We start from the raw sequence: 18,667 nt of genomic DNA, 5'->3' as shown, positions 1-18,667 counted from the left end.
GCTGTGGCCTCTCCTGTTGCAGAGCACAGGCTCCGGACGCGCAGGCTTAGCGGCCATGGCTCACGGGCCCAGCCACTCCGCGGAATGTGGGATCTTCCTGGACCGGGGCACGAACCCGTGTCCCCTGCATCAGCAGGCGGACTCTCAACCACTGCGCCACCAGGGAAGCCCTAAAAAAATCTTTTTAAGTAGACTCATCAAAGTATGACAGAACTTCAAGAGGTTACTTAGAAAAGACAGATTAGAGTCCAATGTCCCTAGTCTTTTGAAAATGATAATAGGATTATAGCATTGGACATTACCTTAGAGATCATCTGATACTACCACTCATCCAATGGAGGATACTTTTATGTCAAGCCCCTAACATAGCCTTCCAATCATTGCTTGAATATTTCCAGTAAAAGTAAATTTACTTTATTAAAATACAGCCAACACATCCCATTACACCACAATTCTAGTTAACACAAAGTTCTTCCTCATTCTAAGCCAAATCTGCCTCCCTGTCAGATATGTACCTAAGGATGTCATTCTGAAGCAGAGTTTTCCAACCAGGAGAACTCAAAGATGGGAAGATGTACCAGTGAGGTAACATCAATATGACAAAATGTCCAGTTTATTTATAATCTTGTCAGCATGAGATAAACAATTTTAAGTTATTTACATGGATGCTTCTCTATAATGCCATCCCAGTGCCTAATATAGTATCTGGTATATATTAGGTACCCAATAAATGTTTATTGATTCAAAGAATGAGGCACAACTCAGAGACTGATATAATGAGTTCCTCCTTCCACCATCTCTGCACACATTATTTACAAATGATTTAGAACTATAGGATAAATTCTACTAAAATTTTCCAGTGCACAGAAATAAAAATAGAACCTAGCCCAACTCTGAAAAGAAATAGCTACATGACTACCCAAAGTAGATGCCTCTTTTGCACAAGCATATTCTTCATTTGTTCAACATACGTTTAGTGCCTTCTCTGTGCCAGACTTAGTGAGAAGCCCAGGAAATACAGGTAAAAATAAGACATGTCCTCAGAAGGGCAAGGCTTATACACTAGCTGGAGGGAATTACTCTATATTTTAAGTATTTTAATATATTTTATTTATTTATTTAAATTATATAATATATAATTATATACATCAAAAATAATTTTTCATTGCATTAAATATGAAAAAGAAAGTGAATGGCTATAAAAGGAATTTATATAAATTGGTAATGAAAATAAATTCCCAGTAGATAAACAGAGAAATGATGTAAATATAATGATGTAAAAATAACTGATAAACAGAAAAATGTTTAACCCTGATAAAGAAATGCAAAGCAAAACGAGGTAACATTTTCTACCCAATTAGTTTAAATCTTTTTAAAACACCCAATTTAGGGGAGGTAATGATGAAAAACTAGTTATATAAACTTGCTGGTGGCAGTATAAATTAAAACAACTTTTTGGAGAGGAAAACTGCTTATACCCTTTGACCTAGGGTACACCCTCCTAGAAGTTCATCTTTAATAAATAATTAAAAATAAGAAATACTATATAACAATAAAATGGTAACCACATTAAAGTCTACAAAAAAATCTGTAGATAATTTTAATATAAACAAAGGTTAAATAAATAACATGTAGCCATTTAAAAAATTAATTATGAGATCTATCTAACAACGTGAATAATGTCTGCTCTAATAAGTGAAAAAGCACCAGAACATAAAATTCTGTGGATATTTGTTAAGGTACCGAGGGAAAAAATTAGTACACACATACATACTTAAGGACTGGAAAAGAACCAGCAGATGTTTTCAGGTTTGAAGTCATGGGTGATTTTTATTTCCTTTATTACTAAATTATTTGTACAATTAACAAAAATCAGGAGAAAAAACTCTCAAGGAGGGTCCAAAGTAAACTACTTTATAAAGAATCATGTGATCAGTGGTAAACTAAGGCCTGAAATAATTGTTCCTTGGATTTTTATGTTCATAAAAAGGAAAAAAATGAAGAAACATTTCTTACCCCAAATAAAAGCGGCACAAAGTGGCTACAAAAAGAAAACTGAAGAAAAGTTAACTCTGAGATGAATATCTGGAAACACTCCCAACAGTAAAAATCATCAGACTGTAGCATGGTATCCTAGGCTAAGTTCCACTGCTGGGGTATTTAGAAGCAACGCCCTAGACACCATACAGTAGGAATCAGTCCTGAGCTGGCACCACAGAGACCCAGAAGTGGTCTCATGAGGTTTTTCCATCACACAATTTGGTTGGCTAATCTATAAATACATGACATTTGCACATAAACACTAAGGTTTTTTCATACCAAGCAAAGGAGTAACAAATCTTACCTGGGAAGTACCAGACAGAGCCCTGCCCCACTGTCCCTGTGTATGAGACACAAGTAGCAATCGGCTGCATACCGGAACCCACTGGGAGATGCTAATCCGGTTCCTCTAGAGAAAGAAAAAAATAGTTTGTCAGGAATCTATATCAGACTCCATGTGTAGAAGGCAAAGAGCGTACCTAAGTCTAGAAATCCTGCCAGAACAGGGCACATGAAAGGAGAATTTCCAAAACAGGACTAGGACCAAGCCTCCCCATGCTCATCTCTCCAAGGATAAAATGTACCCCTGCCTACCACGGACTAGACGAATTCTGGTAATAGCTGACCCAAACTGGAGGACATGAGCTCCCTCTCAGGAAAGTAACAAAATAAACCTACTTCAGGCATTTTACAGTTAGCTTATCATTTAAATCAGAGTTTGCAATTCCTTTTCATAAACACTGATTTATAAGCTCTTCATAAAATCCTTTTACAGTGAACAGTGCCAGGATTACCATTAACCCCAAAAGGATGAAGAAACTAAGGCTGAAATTTTTATTTTTATTTTTTATTTTTTTGCGGTATGCGGGCCTCTCACTGTTGTGGCCTCTCCCGTTGCGGAGCACAGGCTCCGGATGCGCAGGCTCAGCGGCCATGGCTCACGGGCCCAGCCACTCCGTGGCATGTGGGATCTTCCCGGACCGGGGCACGAACCCATGTCCCCTGCATCGGCAGGCGGACTCTCAACCACTGCGCCACCAGGGAAGCCCCATGGGCTGAAATTTTTAGGGTGGGAAAATACACTTGGGCAATTTGATTTCCAAGACAAAGGGAGATTAAGTGGCTGTTAGAGCTATGACTGAGGTCCAATTTTTCTCTCTGGCATTAACTGACCTCAAAAAGGTCTCTGGACTAAAGTGAAAGGTTAGGCTGGAGAAAGGAGAAGCTCTACCTTGCTAAATGAGAAGCCTGCTTTACTTTATGAAGCTGAAATACAACCCACTGTATAAATGGCATCCACGTACACAGCACTGGAAATCTCTATTCTAGAAACCAACTTTGGGAGATCGAAGGGTTTTCTTTCACTTGGCCTGTAGACTTTATAGAGCCATAATGAGGACTGGATATACCAAACTGTCTGAAAACACTTTGCCAACCATCAACTACAATAGTAGGAGTCAAAGATCCGGATCCTAGTTTAAACTCAGCTACTTTAATATAATCTTTAGAAGTAATTACACCTTTATGATACTCAGTTTCCTCTTAACAAATATTAGTAATACTTATAAGCACTTACTATGTGCCAGGTATTTTTCAGGTACTTTACATATATGAACTCATTTAAACCTCATAATCACCACCCAATGACTTAGGTATATTGTTATTATCCCACGTATATGCATAGAGAAATGGAAGTATGGATAAGTAACTTCCCAAGGTCACATGGTTAATAAATAGTGGGGTTAAGATTTGAATCCAGAAAGCCCAACTCCTGGATCCATGCTCATTTATGGGATGAAAGGGTAGCGGAAATATCCCCAAAGTCCCTTCTAGCTCTACCACTCTATGACCTAGTCTTGAACCAATTAAAATACAGCATAATACTATGGGAAGAGTCCTGTACTTGGAATCAGAAAGCACCGATTTGACTCTTGGCTCCCCTGTCAGTGAGCTATGAGCCTTTGTTGCCTCTTCCATAAAATAAATAAAAATCCCTACCTCTCAGGATTTTAAGGAAAAAAAAATGTCCTTTGCAGTATGTCCAACTCAATAAATATTAAGTTGAATCTGAATCTCCATTTCCTCATGACTAGGCAGGAAGGGCCAGGGGTAAGGGGGAGAAAGGTATTAGAATTTTAAACCTAGAGATGCTTTCTAAAGTTGTGTAACTGTTTCTAATAGGCTACTCACAGCAACTTATGTTTCAAATTAAAAGTAAAGCTTAAAAATAGGATTTTATTTCAGCTGAGGTTTGACCTGTTGGGATTGTTTTCAAATGAGATACAATTACTGGCTTCTTGTTTACTAACAGCTGACACATTTACCAGATCATTCCATGTCAGATGTTCCTTTCCTAAAAATGTAAATACGTGCTAAGATGAAACTTCAGCAGATTCAGGCCCAAAGCGGAGTGGGGGTGGGGGTGGGGGTAAGGTAAGAGGACATTACAAGTAGGAACAATGCAAACTTTTGGAAGATTTTCTGAAGAATTTCATCATATTTTTTCCAATGTCAATAAAAATTTTCTCTGTAACATTTCACTCTACTTGGTCTCATGCCAATACTTTAAGTCGCTTCTTACTGGAAGAAAGTAGTAATCAGCTGCTGTTTTCTTTCCTCCTCCAATCCTACAACAACAATTCTTTGTCGAAATCCTTAACTGAAACTGAGGTGTAGCAGAAAGGGTATCTGAATCGCAAGCCTACCATTAAATAGCTGTGTGACCCTGAACTAGTTACTCAAAACTCTGGACCTCCATTTTCCCTTACCTAAAAGTGGGAATAATAAAAGCTACCTCACAGGAGCGTCCCAAGGACCACCTGTAAAAGCACTTCAATAACAGTAAAACACACACACAAAGGCTTCACTATTGCTATTAACAACTGTTACTGAATTATGTTAAGTAAACTCCTCTTTCCCCAGCAAACTGTCACAGCAGCAAGAGCCATTTTCTTAAAATATTGCTTTGAACCTGGAATTCCCTTTCTCAAAAGCTTGCAGTGCCTCCAAGTGTCTCTGTAGTCAAACTTAAACACCTGATCTTTACCAACTGGACTCCGACCCATCAATATACTTACATACTCTGCCTTGCATTCTCCACTCAGCAGTTCCAAAACCTGACTCATACTCTCTGGTTTGAGAATTACTGCTCCTCTCCACACAAGCTAATCCCCTTGGAGTTCCTCTGGGACTCTCTTCTTCTCTCCTACCCAAAGCATGAGCTCATTTGCTTCAACCTAGACTCCAGGTTCTGGTTCTACTGATTCTACTAAGTCCTTTTTCCTTTCCACCTCTCCCAATACTTCATTTATAAATATATATCAGTAAATCTGTGGAAGTACTTATCATCCTCTTATAGGTACAAATACATTAGGTCTATAACAATTAGCAAACCTCAGTTCTCCCAAGTTCAGAAAAAAATCCAGTGGTTAAAATCATTGCTTTAGGGCTTCCCTGGTGGCGCAGTGGTTGAGAATCTGCCTGCTGATGCAGGGGACACGGGTTCGTGTCCCGGTCTGGGAAGATCCCACGGAAGATCCCACATGCCGCGGAGCGGCTGGGCCCATGAGCCATGGCCGCTGAGCCTGCGCGTCCGAAGCCTGTGCTCCACAACGGGAGAGGCCACAACAGTGAGAGGCCCGCGTACCACAAAACAAAACAAAACAAAAAAATTGCTTTAACTTAGGATAGTATAAACACCATTACTCAGTGGGAACTGGTTTTATTGTCCTTTTGCCTCATCAACACTTCAACCAAAACTTTAAAGATAAGTTTTATGTTTGTATTTCCTGTGCATATTGTGATTTGCAGGTGATTTTACATCGTATTTGAAAATATTCTCACAGATCAGCTCTTTTTGTGACTACACTTTAATCAGTCCACTGACCAGACTCTTTCTTCATGTGGTTTTTAAGATACATAGTATTTTCCTTTGCTCACCCATGAGCTGGAAAAGGCTTTACAGGTAGTCAATTCTCCTATTCCCCATAGTTATGTTTTACAAAGTGACCACAAACACTAAGTTAGCAAACACTGAACCATTGCTCCTAGGGGAAAAATACAGGGTTAGGTTCCTGCAAGCCTCTGGTCACAACATTTTCATCAACCAAACAATACATGAACTTGTTTTGTGTGTTTCTGTTTAAAGACACCTTATTTAATATGTTGTTGATTCATTAACACTGAACTCAGAGCCAATAGCACTAACTTGCTCCTGAACAAAACTCATCTATAACACACAAATTTTCTCCACAAGAAGCATCACAGCCTTTTTGCACTTAGCAGCACTAGACAGCACTTCAGCACTACACCTGGGGGCCATTTTAACCAGGGAAATCACCAACAAAAGCACAAAAATGCAAAAAACATGACACTAAATTGACCATGAGAAGGATACTTGTTTACAGCATAATAGCTAAAACAAGAAGTCAGAGTATCACCTCAGCCAGGAATATGCATGTTGCAGTTCAAATTTTTCACCCCTCTGCACATGTCCACAAATGACTGCAAAAGCACCACAAGTATTGATTCAGGTTACAAATAAAGTTTAGCAAGTATGTGAATTCACAAATACAGGAAGGATTTGAGCAAATCAGTAAATATATTAAGGATGAGGGATCAGGTTTCTATCAGAGAAAGGAGTTAACAAATATGAAAAGGCAAAAGGACGGAATAAACCCTGTGCTATTGGGGTGGATTTAGAGTAACTGGTGTAAGTTTTTAATATACAGAGATAAAGAAATCAACATATGTGTGTTTATGTATATGTATACACATACATATACTTCCTACTCCTGTACTGATAGGGCCTGGAAGCAATGACACCCCAGTTGCAATGACAACATGTAGCATCCAAACTTGGTTTCTAAATAGTAGTATTCACTGAAAGGAACTAGTCTTCTCTGGAGAAAAGTTGACTCCTGAATGGGGTTGAAGCTCCTCAAACCTTATTCACAAAGGTCTGGAATTATTTGATCTGTCTAGCGGTTCCTTGGAAGACTCCATCTGTCTTGAAACTCCTCCAGTATGATAACCATTTTCCCCAGGAGCGTTAGTGGAAAACAAATAGAGGCAATTGTTTAACTTTGTGGCTGCCTGAGGCAGTGGATAATACTTGGGGAAAACAATAGGCTAATCAAAAAGTTTAAAAGGAAAATCAGAGGAATGAGATATGCATAGGGACCTTGAAAAGCTCTGACATATTCCTGGGAACTTGAAGGCCATGCAGATGCACAGGTTTGTGCACATGCCCAGAACAGGAAAGACCTGAGACTGCTCTAAGCGCTCATCTCTGGTTGACCTTGAGGTGCTTCACAAGCAGGAAGTGAAGGTTAAGGCAGAACTGTCAAATGACTGGCAGTAGGATGAAGGCATGCTCCAAAATGCACACAGAGCCCCTCAACAAATACTAAGAGACTCATTGGTTCCAGGCATTTAAGGAAATCTCCATCCAATCATTACTTGACCACTAAGCTAACTGGGCAGAGACCACATGACAAAGAATACAGACTTTACAGAATTAATTCAGAAAAGTCACTAAACAGAAAAATAACAACAAACTCTGAGAAAAGAAAGTCCTGATTTCCAGAGGTGCCACATTATATTATTTAAAATGTTTAGTTTTCAACAAAAACTTGTGAAACATGTAAAACAACAAGAAAAGCATGGTCAATACAAGGGAAAATTTAAAAATCAGTAGAAACTGTCCCTGAGGAAGCCCAGACATTAGACAAACCAGACAAAGACTTTGAACCAGCTATTTAAAAATTTTAAGATCTAAAGGAAACCATGACTAAAGAACTAAAGCAAAGTATGAGAATGGTATCTCACCAAATAAACAATATCAATAAAGAAAGAAATTTTACAAAAAGCCAAACAAAAATTCTGGAGTTGAAAAGGACAATAAGGGACTTCTCTGGTGGTGCAGTGGATAGGACTCTGCACTCCCAATGCAGGGGGCCTGGGTTTGATCCTTGGTCAGAGAACTAGATCCCACATGCATGCTGCAAGTAAGAGTACACATGCCACAAATGAGGAGCCCGCAGGCCGCAACTAAGGAGCAGGCAAGCCACAACTAAGGAGCCTGCAAGCTGCAACTAAGGAGCTCATCTGCCACAACTAAGACCTGGTGCAAGCAAATAAATTTTTTTTTTAAAAATTTTTTTAAAAAGAAAAGAACAATAAATAAAATTAACATTTCACTAGAGAAGTTTAACAGCAGATTTGAGCAAAAGAAAGAATCAGTGACCTTGAAGATAGATCAATTGAGATTATCCAGCCCAATGAACAGAAAGAAAAAAAAAAAATGAAGAAAATTTAATGGAGTCTCAGAGACCCACCAGCAAACGTATCTACACCATCAAACATACCAACATATGTATAATGGAAGTCTCAGACGGAGAAGAGAGAAATAAGGAACAGAAAAAATATGTGAAAAAATACTTGCAGATGGGACTTCCCTGGGGGCGCAGTGGTTGAGAATCCGCCTGCCAATGCAGGGGACATGGGTTTGATCTCTGGTCTGGGACGCTCCCACATCCCACATGCCACAGAGCAACTAAGCCCTTGTGCCACAACTACTGAGCCCACATGCCACAACTACTGAAGCCCACATGCCTAGAGCCCATGCTCTGCAACAAGAGAAACCACTACAGTGAGAAGCCCGCACACCGCAACAAAGCGTAGCCCCTGCTTGCTGCAACTAGAGAAAAGCCTGTGCGCAGCAACGTAGACCCAATGCAGCCAAAAATAAATTAATTAAATTTTTAAAAAGACTTTAAAAATGGTCCACATCAAAAAAAATCTTAAAAAAAAAAAAACTACAATGAGATTATCCTCTCACACCCATTCGGATGGCCACTATAAAAAAAAAAAAAGAAAGAAAGAAAGTAAGTGTTGGAGAAGATGTGGAGAAATTGAAACCCTTATGCTTGGCTGGTAGAAATGTAAAATGGTGCAGCTGCTATGGAAAACAGAATGGTGACTGCTCAAAAAATTAAACATAGAATTACAATATGATCCAACAATTCTACTTCTGAGCACATACCCAAAAGAAGTAACAACAGGGACTAGAACAAATATTTGTACACCCATGTTCATGGCAGCACTATTTGGCAATAGCCAAAAGGTGGAAGCAACCAAAGTGCCCATCAACAGATGAATGGATAAATGAAATGTAGTATATGCATACAACAGAATATTATTCAGCCTTAAAAAAAGGAAATTCTGTCATGTTACAACATGGATGAACTTTCAGGACATTATGTTAAGTGAAATAAGCCAGACACAAAAGAACAAACACTGTATGATTCCACTTATATGAGGTACCTAGAGTAGTCAAAATCATAAAGACAGAAGGAATGGTGGTTGCCCAGGGCTGGGTAGAGTGGGGCATAGGGATTTATCTTTTAATACGTACAGAGTTTCAGTTTTTGAAGATGAAAAGAGTTCTTTGGATGATGGTGGTGATGGCAGCACAACAATGTGAATGTACTTAATACCACTGAACTGTACACTTAAAATTGGTTGAAATGGTAAATTATGTTATGCGTATTCTACTACAATTTTTTTTTAAATCCAGTGTGGCTTTCTGCAATTTATACTACTATCAAAGAAAAGTAAAAATTACTACCAATGTCAAAACAGCTCATAAAACCATAAAAAAGCCCCAGCGCACTGCTCAAATGTCCAGTTCTTCTGTTAGATCTACTCAGCAATAGCAGTGTTTCAGTTTACTCCTCCTTCCCAAACCCATCCTTGGAAAAGGGTAAAAACTGGTCAAAAAGACAGAAAGAGGAAAAAGTAAGGGGAGATTAATGAGAATGTTTCAGGAATACTACTTCTCGGTGGTTCAATTTTCCTGTCTGCAAAATGGGGGAATAATAGTGCCTACCTTTTCAAAGGGCTGTCGTAAGGATTTAGCAAGTTCACACATATAAAGTATTTAAGAGTGCTTACCACATGGTAAGTGCCCTATAAATGTTCCCTATCAATATTATTGCTCGAGAAATCTCAACATTTTTGTTTCAACTACAACTTATATTTCAGCTCCCTCTCCTGAACACCAAATATCCAGCTGCAAAAACAAAAACCAACAACAATAAAAAAACACCAAACAAACAGAAAAACCCCAAAAACTCCAGCTAGATTTTCTCAGTGAAGAACACTGCTATTAACTCAGTCATCCTAGGCTGACCTGGGACAAGCTGTTAGACTCTTCCCTCTTCCTCATCCTTAACATCTAATCTCTCATCAAGCTCTGTAGACAATTTCCTCAATACCTCTTGCAACCATCCCTTCTTCTTTAATCACACTGTCCATCTCCCACTTAGTACAGGCCTTCATCACTTCTTCCAGGATTACTTTAGTTTCTGACTGGCCTTGGGGACTCTAATCTCAGCCCTCTCTGACTGACCCATCTGTTACATCCACCCTTGTTACAGGGATCTATTAAAACAAAAATCTATGTTTTTTGTTTACTATGTGGATTGGACTTTTTTTTTTTTACTTTTTTATACTTTCAAATTAAAATTTTTAAATTTCAATTTTAAAATGAGAGAAGGAACAAAGTGTTCCCCTGATCAATGGTGGCTGGAAGCAGGGAGAGCAATACAAGGATTGCAAAAGGGCGCAAAGAAATTTTGGGGAGTGACGGATATGTGCGTTATTTTTATTATGATTATGACTTTTCGGGTGTATACCTGTGTCAAAACTTATCAAATTATACAATTAAATAAGTGTGATTTACTGTACGTCAATTATTCCTCAATTTTAAAAATTTAAATAAGAAAAATAACAAGAGTAAATGCATCAAAAAAACCTTTAAAAATAAATCTTCCCTTCGTTTAAAATACTTCAGTGGCTGCCCTCTGCCTCAAGATAAATCTCCAACCCCTAACTATGACATGCAAGGCAATGTCTCCTCTACTGCCATTTCCCCACAAGTGCCCCTGAGTCCAGCCAGAGAGATTTACTTAGAGCGCCTTTGTTGTCTAGCATAGTAGCATAAGCTAATGCTTCTCCTCTATTTCCTTTCCCCTATTCCCCATCTAATGCTCCCTCCTTTAGTTTAAGTATCTAAATGCTTGTCCTCAGGCTGGGTTAGGTGCCTTTCTACTCTGCTACCACAGCACCTTTCTACTCTGCTACCACTCTGCTGTCACAGCATTTCAAGAATTGTTATCAGTAGTTTTCTTTTCTGTCTCTGCTATTAGATTATAAACATGAGAATAAGTTCTATGTTTTTCATCCTCAGTCCCTTGGAGAATTGCTTGAATGCAGTGAACACTCAAAATAGTCGCTGAATTAAAAGGAAGGGAAAACAAGCATTTAAAATGTCATTTGTATCAACTGATTCTCAGATCAACCCTATCAAACTTACCCTTAAGAAAATCTGAGGCTCAGAGAAGTTAGGTGATTTGCTCAAGGCTATACCCATAGTAAGTAATGGGGCCAAGCTTTCAAACAAGGTTCTTCCGACACCTAGACAGGTGCATTTTCCTTTATTTGTGAATTCCTCACAGTGCCTAACCCTAATGCCTCTTCAGCATAGGTGATCAATAAATATCTGCTACTTCCATGTTTACTGTAACTCTCTAGTCCTAAGGGAGTTTCTGTTGCTTTGTCACACATTACCACATATGATAAGAAGACTTCAAAGAATTACAGTATACCGTATAAAGTGAAAGTGACTTTCCTTACCTAATCTTGCTTTCTACCTAAAAAGATGAATAGAAAGGGATAAATGGGGGGTAGAAAAAGATTCAACTAATAGAAGGCAGTTAGAAAGGTGGTTTCACTGGATGCTACCAACCAAGAAGAAAAGATCCTGTAACCATCCACATGCTCAGCAGCATGCTCAGCTGGGGAAGTCACTAACTTCCAAGACAAGTCAAGGTATTCATTTCGGATCTACAGCCCAATAAAATTCTCACCTTTCCCCCCAAAAGTATCTATCTTAAAAACACCTAGGATGGGACTTCCCTGGTAGCACAGTGGTTAAGAATCTGCCTGCCAATGCAGGGGACATGGGTTCGATCCCTGGTCTGGGAAGATCCCACAGGCCGCAGAGCAACTAAGCCTGTGCACCACAACTACAGAGCCTGTGCTCTAGAGCCCATGAGCCACAACTACTGAGCCCACATGCCACAACTACTGAAGCGCGAGCGCCTAGAGCCTGTGCTCAGCAACAAGAGAAGCCACTGTAGTGACAAGCCTGTGCATCACAACGAAGAGTAGCCCCTGCTCACAACTAGAGAAAGCCCGCACGCAGCAACAAAGACCCAACGCAGCCAAAAATAAATTAATTAATTTAAAAAAAATACATCTAGAAGGGGGACTTCCCTGGTGGTCCAGTGGTTAAGAATTCACCTTCCAATGCAGGGGACACAGGTTCAATTCCTGGTCAAGGAACTAAGATCCCACACGCAGCAGGGCAACTAAGCCCATGCGCCGCAGCTACTGAGTATGCGAGCCACAACTAGAGAGAAGCCTGCGCACCACAACTAAGACCCAACACAGCCAAAAAAATAATAATAAAAATAAATAAATATTTTTTTAAAAAACAAAACACTTAGGAGGGAATTCCCTGGTGGTCCAGTGGTTAGGACTCTGCGCTTCCACTGCCAGGGGCCTGGGTTCGATTCCTGGTCAGGGAACTAAGAGCCCACAGGCCGAGCACCATGGCCAAAAAAAACCACTTAGGACATCCTAGTTGCCATTTCCTCAGCAGTCCTCAGATCTGAATCAGTTCCTGCCCTGGCATCAACAATTACTTCACCAAGTTACTTTCTGTAGGTTACAGGGGCTACTCTTCAAAAAAACTTTTACTACACAACAACAGAGGGCACTGCACTTTGCTAGGCTGACAAGGAATACAAGAAGTAAAATCACAGGCCGTGTATGCCACATATAAAAAGATTAGACACAAATATTTCTAATATCAGAACTCAAAAGAAAGCTAGAGGCAGGAATACACAGTGTCTGCTATGAAAAACAATCTCCTTGACCCAGTTTTTTAAAGACTTGATAAAATTATAAACTCTACTATCCCTCCATGATTAGGAGCCAAGCTCTGTATCCTCCTAACTCTTGTTCTCTTTAATTTCTATAAGTCAGAGTCGGCTAGAAGTTCAGGACTGAATCACAAGAGGTGCAGCAGCTTCCCATATGGGTGTTTAGTCGAGTAGTTCTTCATCACTTATTTCATTCCTTCAACAAATCTTTACTGAACACCTGTGATGTGCCAGACACTGCTAGACAGAGTGAAAACGACAGACATGACCCCAGTTCTCGTGCAGCTTTCACTCTAATAGCATATAAGAGTATTCCACTTAACTATAGAGTTAATAATTGATCTACTGATCTCTGAAACAAACCCAAAGAACCTCAGAATCCCAAAGACTTGCAGATTTACGTCCTCGCTTTGCCCATTGGAACTCTGAAGCCCAAAAGTGACTTGCCCAAGGTCACCCTGAGCGTTAGTGACAGAACAGGAACTAGAACCCGGGTCTCCCGAAACTACAATCAGTGCCCCACGCGCTGCCTCTCTCCCTGAGGGGAAGCAGTCACAGGTGGTGACCAAGGAAAAGCAAGCTTCGTCAAATTTATATCTGACGTCAGTCTCACGCCTTCTCCAAAGAGGGGGAAGCCACGGCCAAACCGAGGGTCGGGGGAGGTGGGAAACTCCCTCAGTTTCCCCGAAGAGATGCGGCCGCGCAGCCTCGCTACCGCACAGGCTCCGCTCCTGCACTTCCGTCCAGTTGCTCCCGCCCCTCCCTCTCCGACTCCAACCCGGAGGCCCGGTGGGCGACACCACAAAATTACTCCTTCACTCACAAGGACTCGCACCAGCAACGCCATGTTTCTCGACAACCATTTCCGGGTGAAAGGTGGGCTTCCGGAGTCCCCGCTGCCACCACCCCTCCCCTAGGTCGTCTTTTCGCCGGCGGATGCCCGGCAACGGCGGCGCAGGCGCACAGAGGTCGCTGCGCACACGAGCGCACGCTTTCACTGCTGTGCGCGAGGAGGCAGGGCCTGGGACGCGGCCGGACAGTCGGGACGCGCGCGCGCCTCCCGCTCTCCCTAGTCTCCGCCAGACACGTCACAGAGGCTCAGGTCATCACAACACCTGTCCTCTTTGACCTCTGCCTCGGGCTTTTCATAGCTCTTTCATTAACCCACCTCACCCAGCCTCAGTCTTCAGCACCACCTTGTCGGAGTCCCTCTTTCCCAGACTCTGTCCCCACAATGATTCCCCCCTTTTCACCGACGGTTGGAAAGAACAGAATCCTGGGAGAATCCTAGCACTTCAGAACTCCCTAAGGGACTTCCCTGGTGGTGCAGTGATTAAGAACCCGCCTGCCAATGCAGGGGACGCAAGTTCGAGTCCTGGTCCTGGAAGATCCCACATGCCACGGAGCAACTAAGCCCGTGCGCCACAACTACTGAGCCTGCAAGCCGTAACTACTGAGCCCACGCTCCTAGAGCCCGTGCTCCGCAACAAGAGAATCCACTGCAATGCAAAGCCCATGCACCGCAATGAAGAGCAGACCCTGCTCGCCACAACTAGAGAAAACCCGCACGCAGCAATGAAGACCCAACCCAGCCAATTACTGAAAGGAAAAAAAAAAGATTCTCTAAAACGAGCCTGAGAAAGAGTAGGAGGAAGAACAAAGGGCATGGCTGAGTCCTGAAATTCAGGGGAAGAGGGTGGTCACATGCTGACCTGAGACCCGAAGAAGGAACTTTAGGGGCTTCTGGTTGGTTGGTTGTGACTGGGAGCATCTTTGAGTACTGATAGGAAATTATTATAAAGATGAAGATACAGAAGAAAGAATCAAGGACGCAAAGAGTTTCCACAGGAGGTTGGGAGAGAATGGCCTTGGCTAGAACACCTCTTGCATTCATTGTATCCCAAGAACAGTAGAGGAGAGAAGGTGTCAGTGCTCCTGGGGTGACTGAGAGCAGAAGGGCAGGGTGCTGAAGGACTCCCTTCTCTTTCATTCAGTCAACATAGACCCACTGAATGGTCACTATGTGCAGTGAATGGTCACTATCCACAAGACAGGTGTGGATACTGGCTTCCTGGAGCTCATAGACCTGGGGGTGGGGGGGTAGAGGCTGGAGGTGCTGTGTCACAAAAGTCTAGTAAGCCGATGAAAAAAATAAAATAGTTAAAAATTGTGGTAAGTGCTATGAAGGGAACAACAAAGAGCTAAATTAGAGAATAACATGCGGGGACTTCCCTGGTGGCACAGTGGATAGGACCCTGCCCTCCCAATGCAGGGGGCCCAGGTTCGATCCCTGGTCAGGGAACTAGATCCCACATGCATGCCGCAACTAAGAGTTCACATGCCACAACTAAGGAGCCCGCCTGCATCAACTAAGACCCAGCGCAACCAAATTTAAAAAAATAATAATAACATGAGAAGGAAACTACGCTTTAGAAACTACCCTTTAGATGCTTTGCACTCAAGTGGACAGCTTATGTGTTTGGTATTGGAAACAGTGGTGTAGCGCTCCCACACATAAGTTAGGACAAGTTGCATCACATATTAAAAAGGGGGATTTCCCGGCTTCCCTGGTGGCGCAGTGGTTAAGAATCCGCCTGCCAATGCAGGGGATACGGGTTCGATCCCTGGTCCGGGAAGATCCCACATGCTGCGGAGCAACTAAGCCCGTGTGCCACAACTACTGAGCCTGCGCTCTAGAGCCTGTGAGCCACAACTACTGAAGCCTGCGCGCCTAGAGACCATGCTCTGCAACAAGAGAAGCCACTGCAATGAGAAGCCCGCGCACCACAACGAAGAGTAGTCCCCGCTCGCCGCCAACTAGAGAAAGCCCGTGCACAGCAACAAAGACCCAATGCAGCCAAATATAAATAAATTAATTAATTTATTTTAAAAAGGGGGGGCACTTCCCTTCCTACAGCTACTGAGCCTGTGCTCTAGAGCCCGCAAGCCACAACTACTGAGCCTGCGTGCCGCAACTACTGAAGCCCGTGCACCTAGAGCCCGTGCTCCGCAACAAGACAAGCCACCGCAACAAGAAGCCCGCGCACCACAACAAAGAGTAGCCCCCGCTCGCTGCAACTGGAGAAAGCCCGCGGGCAGCAATGAAGACCCAATGCAGCCAAAAATAAATAAATTTATTTTAAAAAAAAACTACCTATCTATAAAAAAAGGGGGGGATAAGAGCAATATTCTTGTTAATCAGATTCAAGAAGCAAATGTGATACAAAAACTGTGCAAATTTAAGACCAAGTAAATAATTCACACAAGAGATGATGAACTAAGATGTTGGGGACAAGAGAAAAGACTGATATTTAATTTCCTTTCTGATGGCTTCTATTTTCTCTGTTAACTTGGCAGGAAAGTTTTTCTACTCAGAGGAAGGCAGATGGTATAAGATTATAGTTTAGAAGAAGGAGAAAGTTTAAAGTTTAACAGAGAATGAAAGAAAAAGGGGCCAGTGAAATATGGAGAATCTAGTTGAAGCTGGTAACTCTCCACTTTATAAATTTTAATTTATTAATTAATTTTAAATTAAAAAGTGATTTATGATTACACTGTATTTTCTAAAAATTAGCATGTTACAGATAAAGCTAAAGTCCCTTTTTACCATCACCTTGAATCCCAACCTTCCACCCTCTCTAAAATTGAATTTCCTTTCAGATCTTTTTTAATGCTTTCATATACATATACATGTTCCCTTAGAAAATATGTCTTTCTGGTTGGTGTGGGTTTTCGTTTTTTTCCTTTTTTTTTAACTTAATTGACAGCATAGTTTTGTTTTATTTTGCTGCTTCCTTCTTTTTGCTAGTTTCTTTTTAAAATTCTATATATGTTGCTCTACATAGATCCAGTTCATTTCCTTTTAACAGCTGTTCTATCATATGATATATATGGCATATAGTTTGTTTCTTTTTGTTGTTGTTCTTATGACCAATGTTTCCATGAATATTCTTATACACTTAAGAGCAAAAATTTTAATGGCATCAATCTATTTCTGTGTGATTTTTCTTCAAAATCATTAGCTAACTTGGGATTAGCAGAGGAGAGAGCTGATAGCTGGAGTCAATAAAGGATTGTTTTTCCAGGCCATGGAATAGATGTCACCAGTGCAAAGATGGTGATGATATTGTCAAGAAAAAGTTTCAAGGGCATTCCCTGGCAGTCCAGTGATTAGGACTCGGTGCTTTCACTGCCGGGGGTCTGGGTTCAATCCCTGGTTGGGGAACTAAGATCCTGCAAGCCGTGTGGCGCAGCCAAAAAAAAAAAAGAAATGTGAATGAAATGAGAGAGTGACCCATGTAAATATCTTGGAAAAGAGCATGCTGGGCAGAGAGAACACAAGTGCAAAGGTCCCAACATGAGAGAATGCTTGGTGTTTCCAAGGAAGAGAAAGGAGGTTATCACGGCCTAGAGCCAAATGAATAAGGAAGAGTATGGTAAGAGATGAGGTTGACAACCTGGCCCTAGAGGCCAGATCATGGGGGAGCTTGTTGGCCATGGTAAAGACTTTGGATCCTATTCTAAGTATGTGCTAGTGTAGCTGTAGAAAATCACTGGAAGGAAACACAAGAAACTGGTGGTAATAGTGGTTATGATGGTTGATTCTGAAGAAGAGGGCTGGGAGACTAGGAGGTTAGGTCTGGAAAGGAGACATATTTTTTTCACTATATATCCTTTTGCGTTGTTTGGAGTTTGTACTGTATCTATATAATTACCTTTAAAATTGAAAGAAAAGGGAATTCCCTGATAGTCCAATGGTTAGGACTCTGAGCTTCCACTGCCAGGGGCCCGGGTTTGATCCCTGGTCAGTGAACTAAGATCTTGCAAGCAGTGCAGTGCGGCTGAAAAAATAATAATAATAAAATAAAATAAAATTGAAAGAAAAATATCCATATCACTCTCAAAACCTTATTCTGAAAAAAAAAGTTTACTCATTGGTTTTATGGAAAATACAAAGAAGTAGAACTTGGTCCTTGCCCTCAGGCATATTACAGCTGTGGAGGTATAATACATATTCACAAAAATTTTAAAAGACAATGCAAAAGAATGAAGTTGGACTCCTATTTCACACCATATGGACAATTAACTCAAAATGGATCACAGATCCAAATATAAAAGCTAAACTATAAAGCTCTTAGAAGAAAACATAAGAGTAAATCTTTGTGACCTTGTTTTAGGCAAAGCCTTCTTAGATAAAACATCGAAAGTACAAATAACAAAAGAAAAAAATAGATAAATTGGACTACATAAAAATTTAAACTTTTATGTTGCAAAAGATACCATCAAGAAAGCGAAAAGGTATAGAATGGGAGAAAATATTTGTAAATCACATATCTGATAAGGGACTTGTATGCAGAATATCCAAAGAAGTCTACAACTCAGTAATTTAAAAAAAACACCCAGTCAAAAATGGGCAAAGGAGGGCTCCCCTGGTGGCGCAGTGGTTGAGAGTCCGCCTGCCGATGCAGGGGACACGGGTTCGTGCCCCGGTCCGGGAAGATCCCACATGCCGCAGAGTGGCTGTGCCCGTGAGCCATGGCCACTGAGCCTGCGCATCCGGAGCCTGTTGCTCCGCAGCGGGAGAGGCCACAACAGTGAGAGGCCCGCGTACCGCA

General features: G+C 41.3%; 1 protein-coding gene across 4 annotated transcripts in view; it reads right to left on the bottom strand.

The window, feature by feature from the left end:
• Nucleotides 1-13,911, bottom strand: part of LOC114894154 (ubiquinol-cytochrome-c reductase complex assembly factor 1) — a 90,909-nt gene extending 76,998 nt beyond the window's left edge. For 2 of the 4 annotated variants that reach the window (XM_029220572.1, XM_029220574.1), the window contains exons 1-2: nucleotides 11,420-11,643; nucleotides 2,345-2,449 (exon numbers count right to left, since the gene is read on the bottom strand). In XM_029220572.1, the coding sequence (XP_029076405.1) occupies nucleotides 2,345-2,449; nucleotides 11,420-11,476 (162 nt within the window). In that variant the 5' untranslated portion in view covers nucleotides 11,477-11,643. Of the gene's footprint in view, nucleotides 1-2,344; nucleotides 2,450-11,419; nucleotides 11,644-13,875 lie in introns of those variants that run through there. The other 2 variants (XM_029220573.1, XM_029220576.1) reach the window with 2 other exon arrangements.
• Between the last annotated feature and the right edge of the window lie 4,756 nt (nucleotides 13,912-18,667).

Source organism: Monodon monoceros, unplaced genomic scaffold (assembly GCF_005190385.1).
Source record: "Monodon monoceros isolate NGI ecotype Baffin Bay Population unplaced genomic scaffold, NGI_Narwhal_1 Super_Scaffold_13, whole genome shotgun sequence".
Classification (NCBI taxonomy): domain Eukaryota; kingdom Metazoa; phylum Chordata; class Mammalia; order Artiodactyla; family Monodontidae; genus Monodon; species Monodon monoceros.
This window is presented reverse-complemented; position numbering and strand designations above follow the sequence as displayed.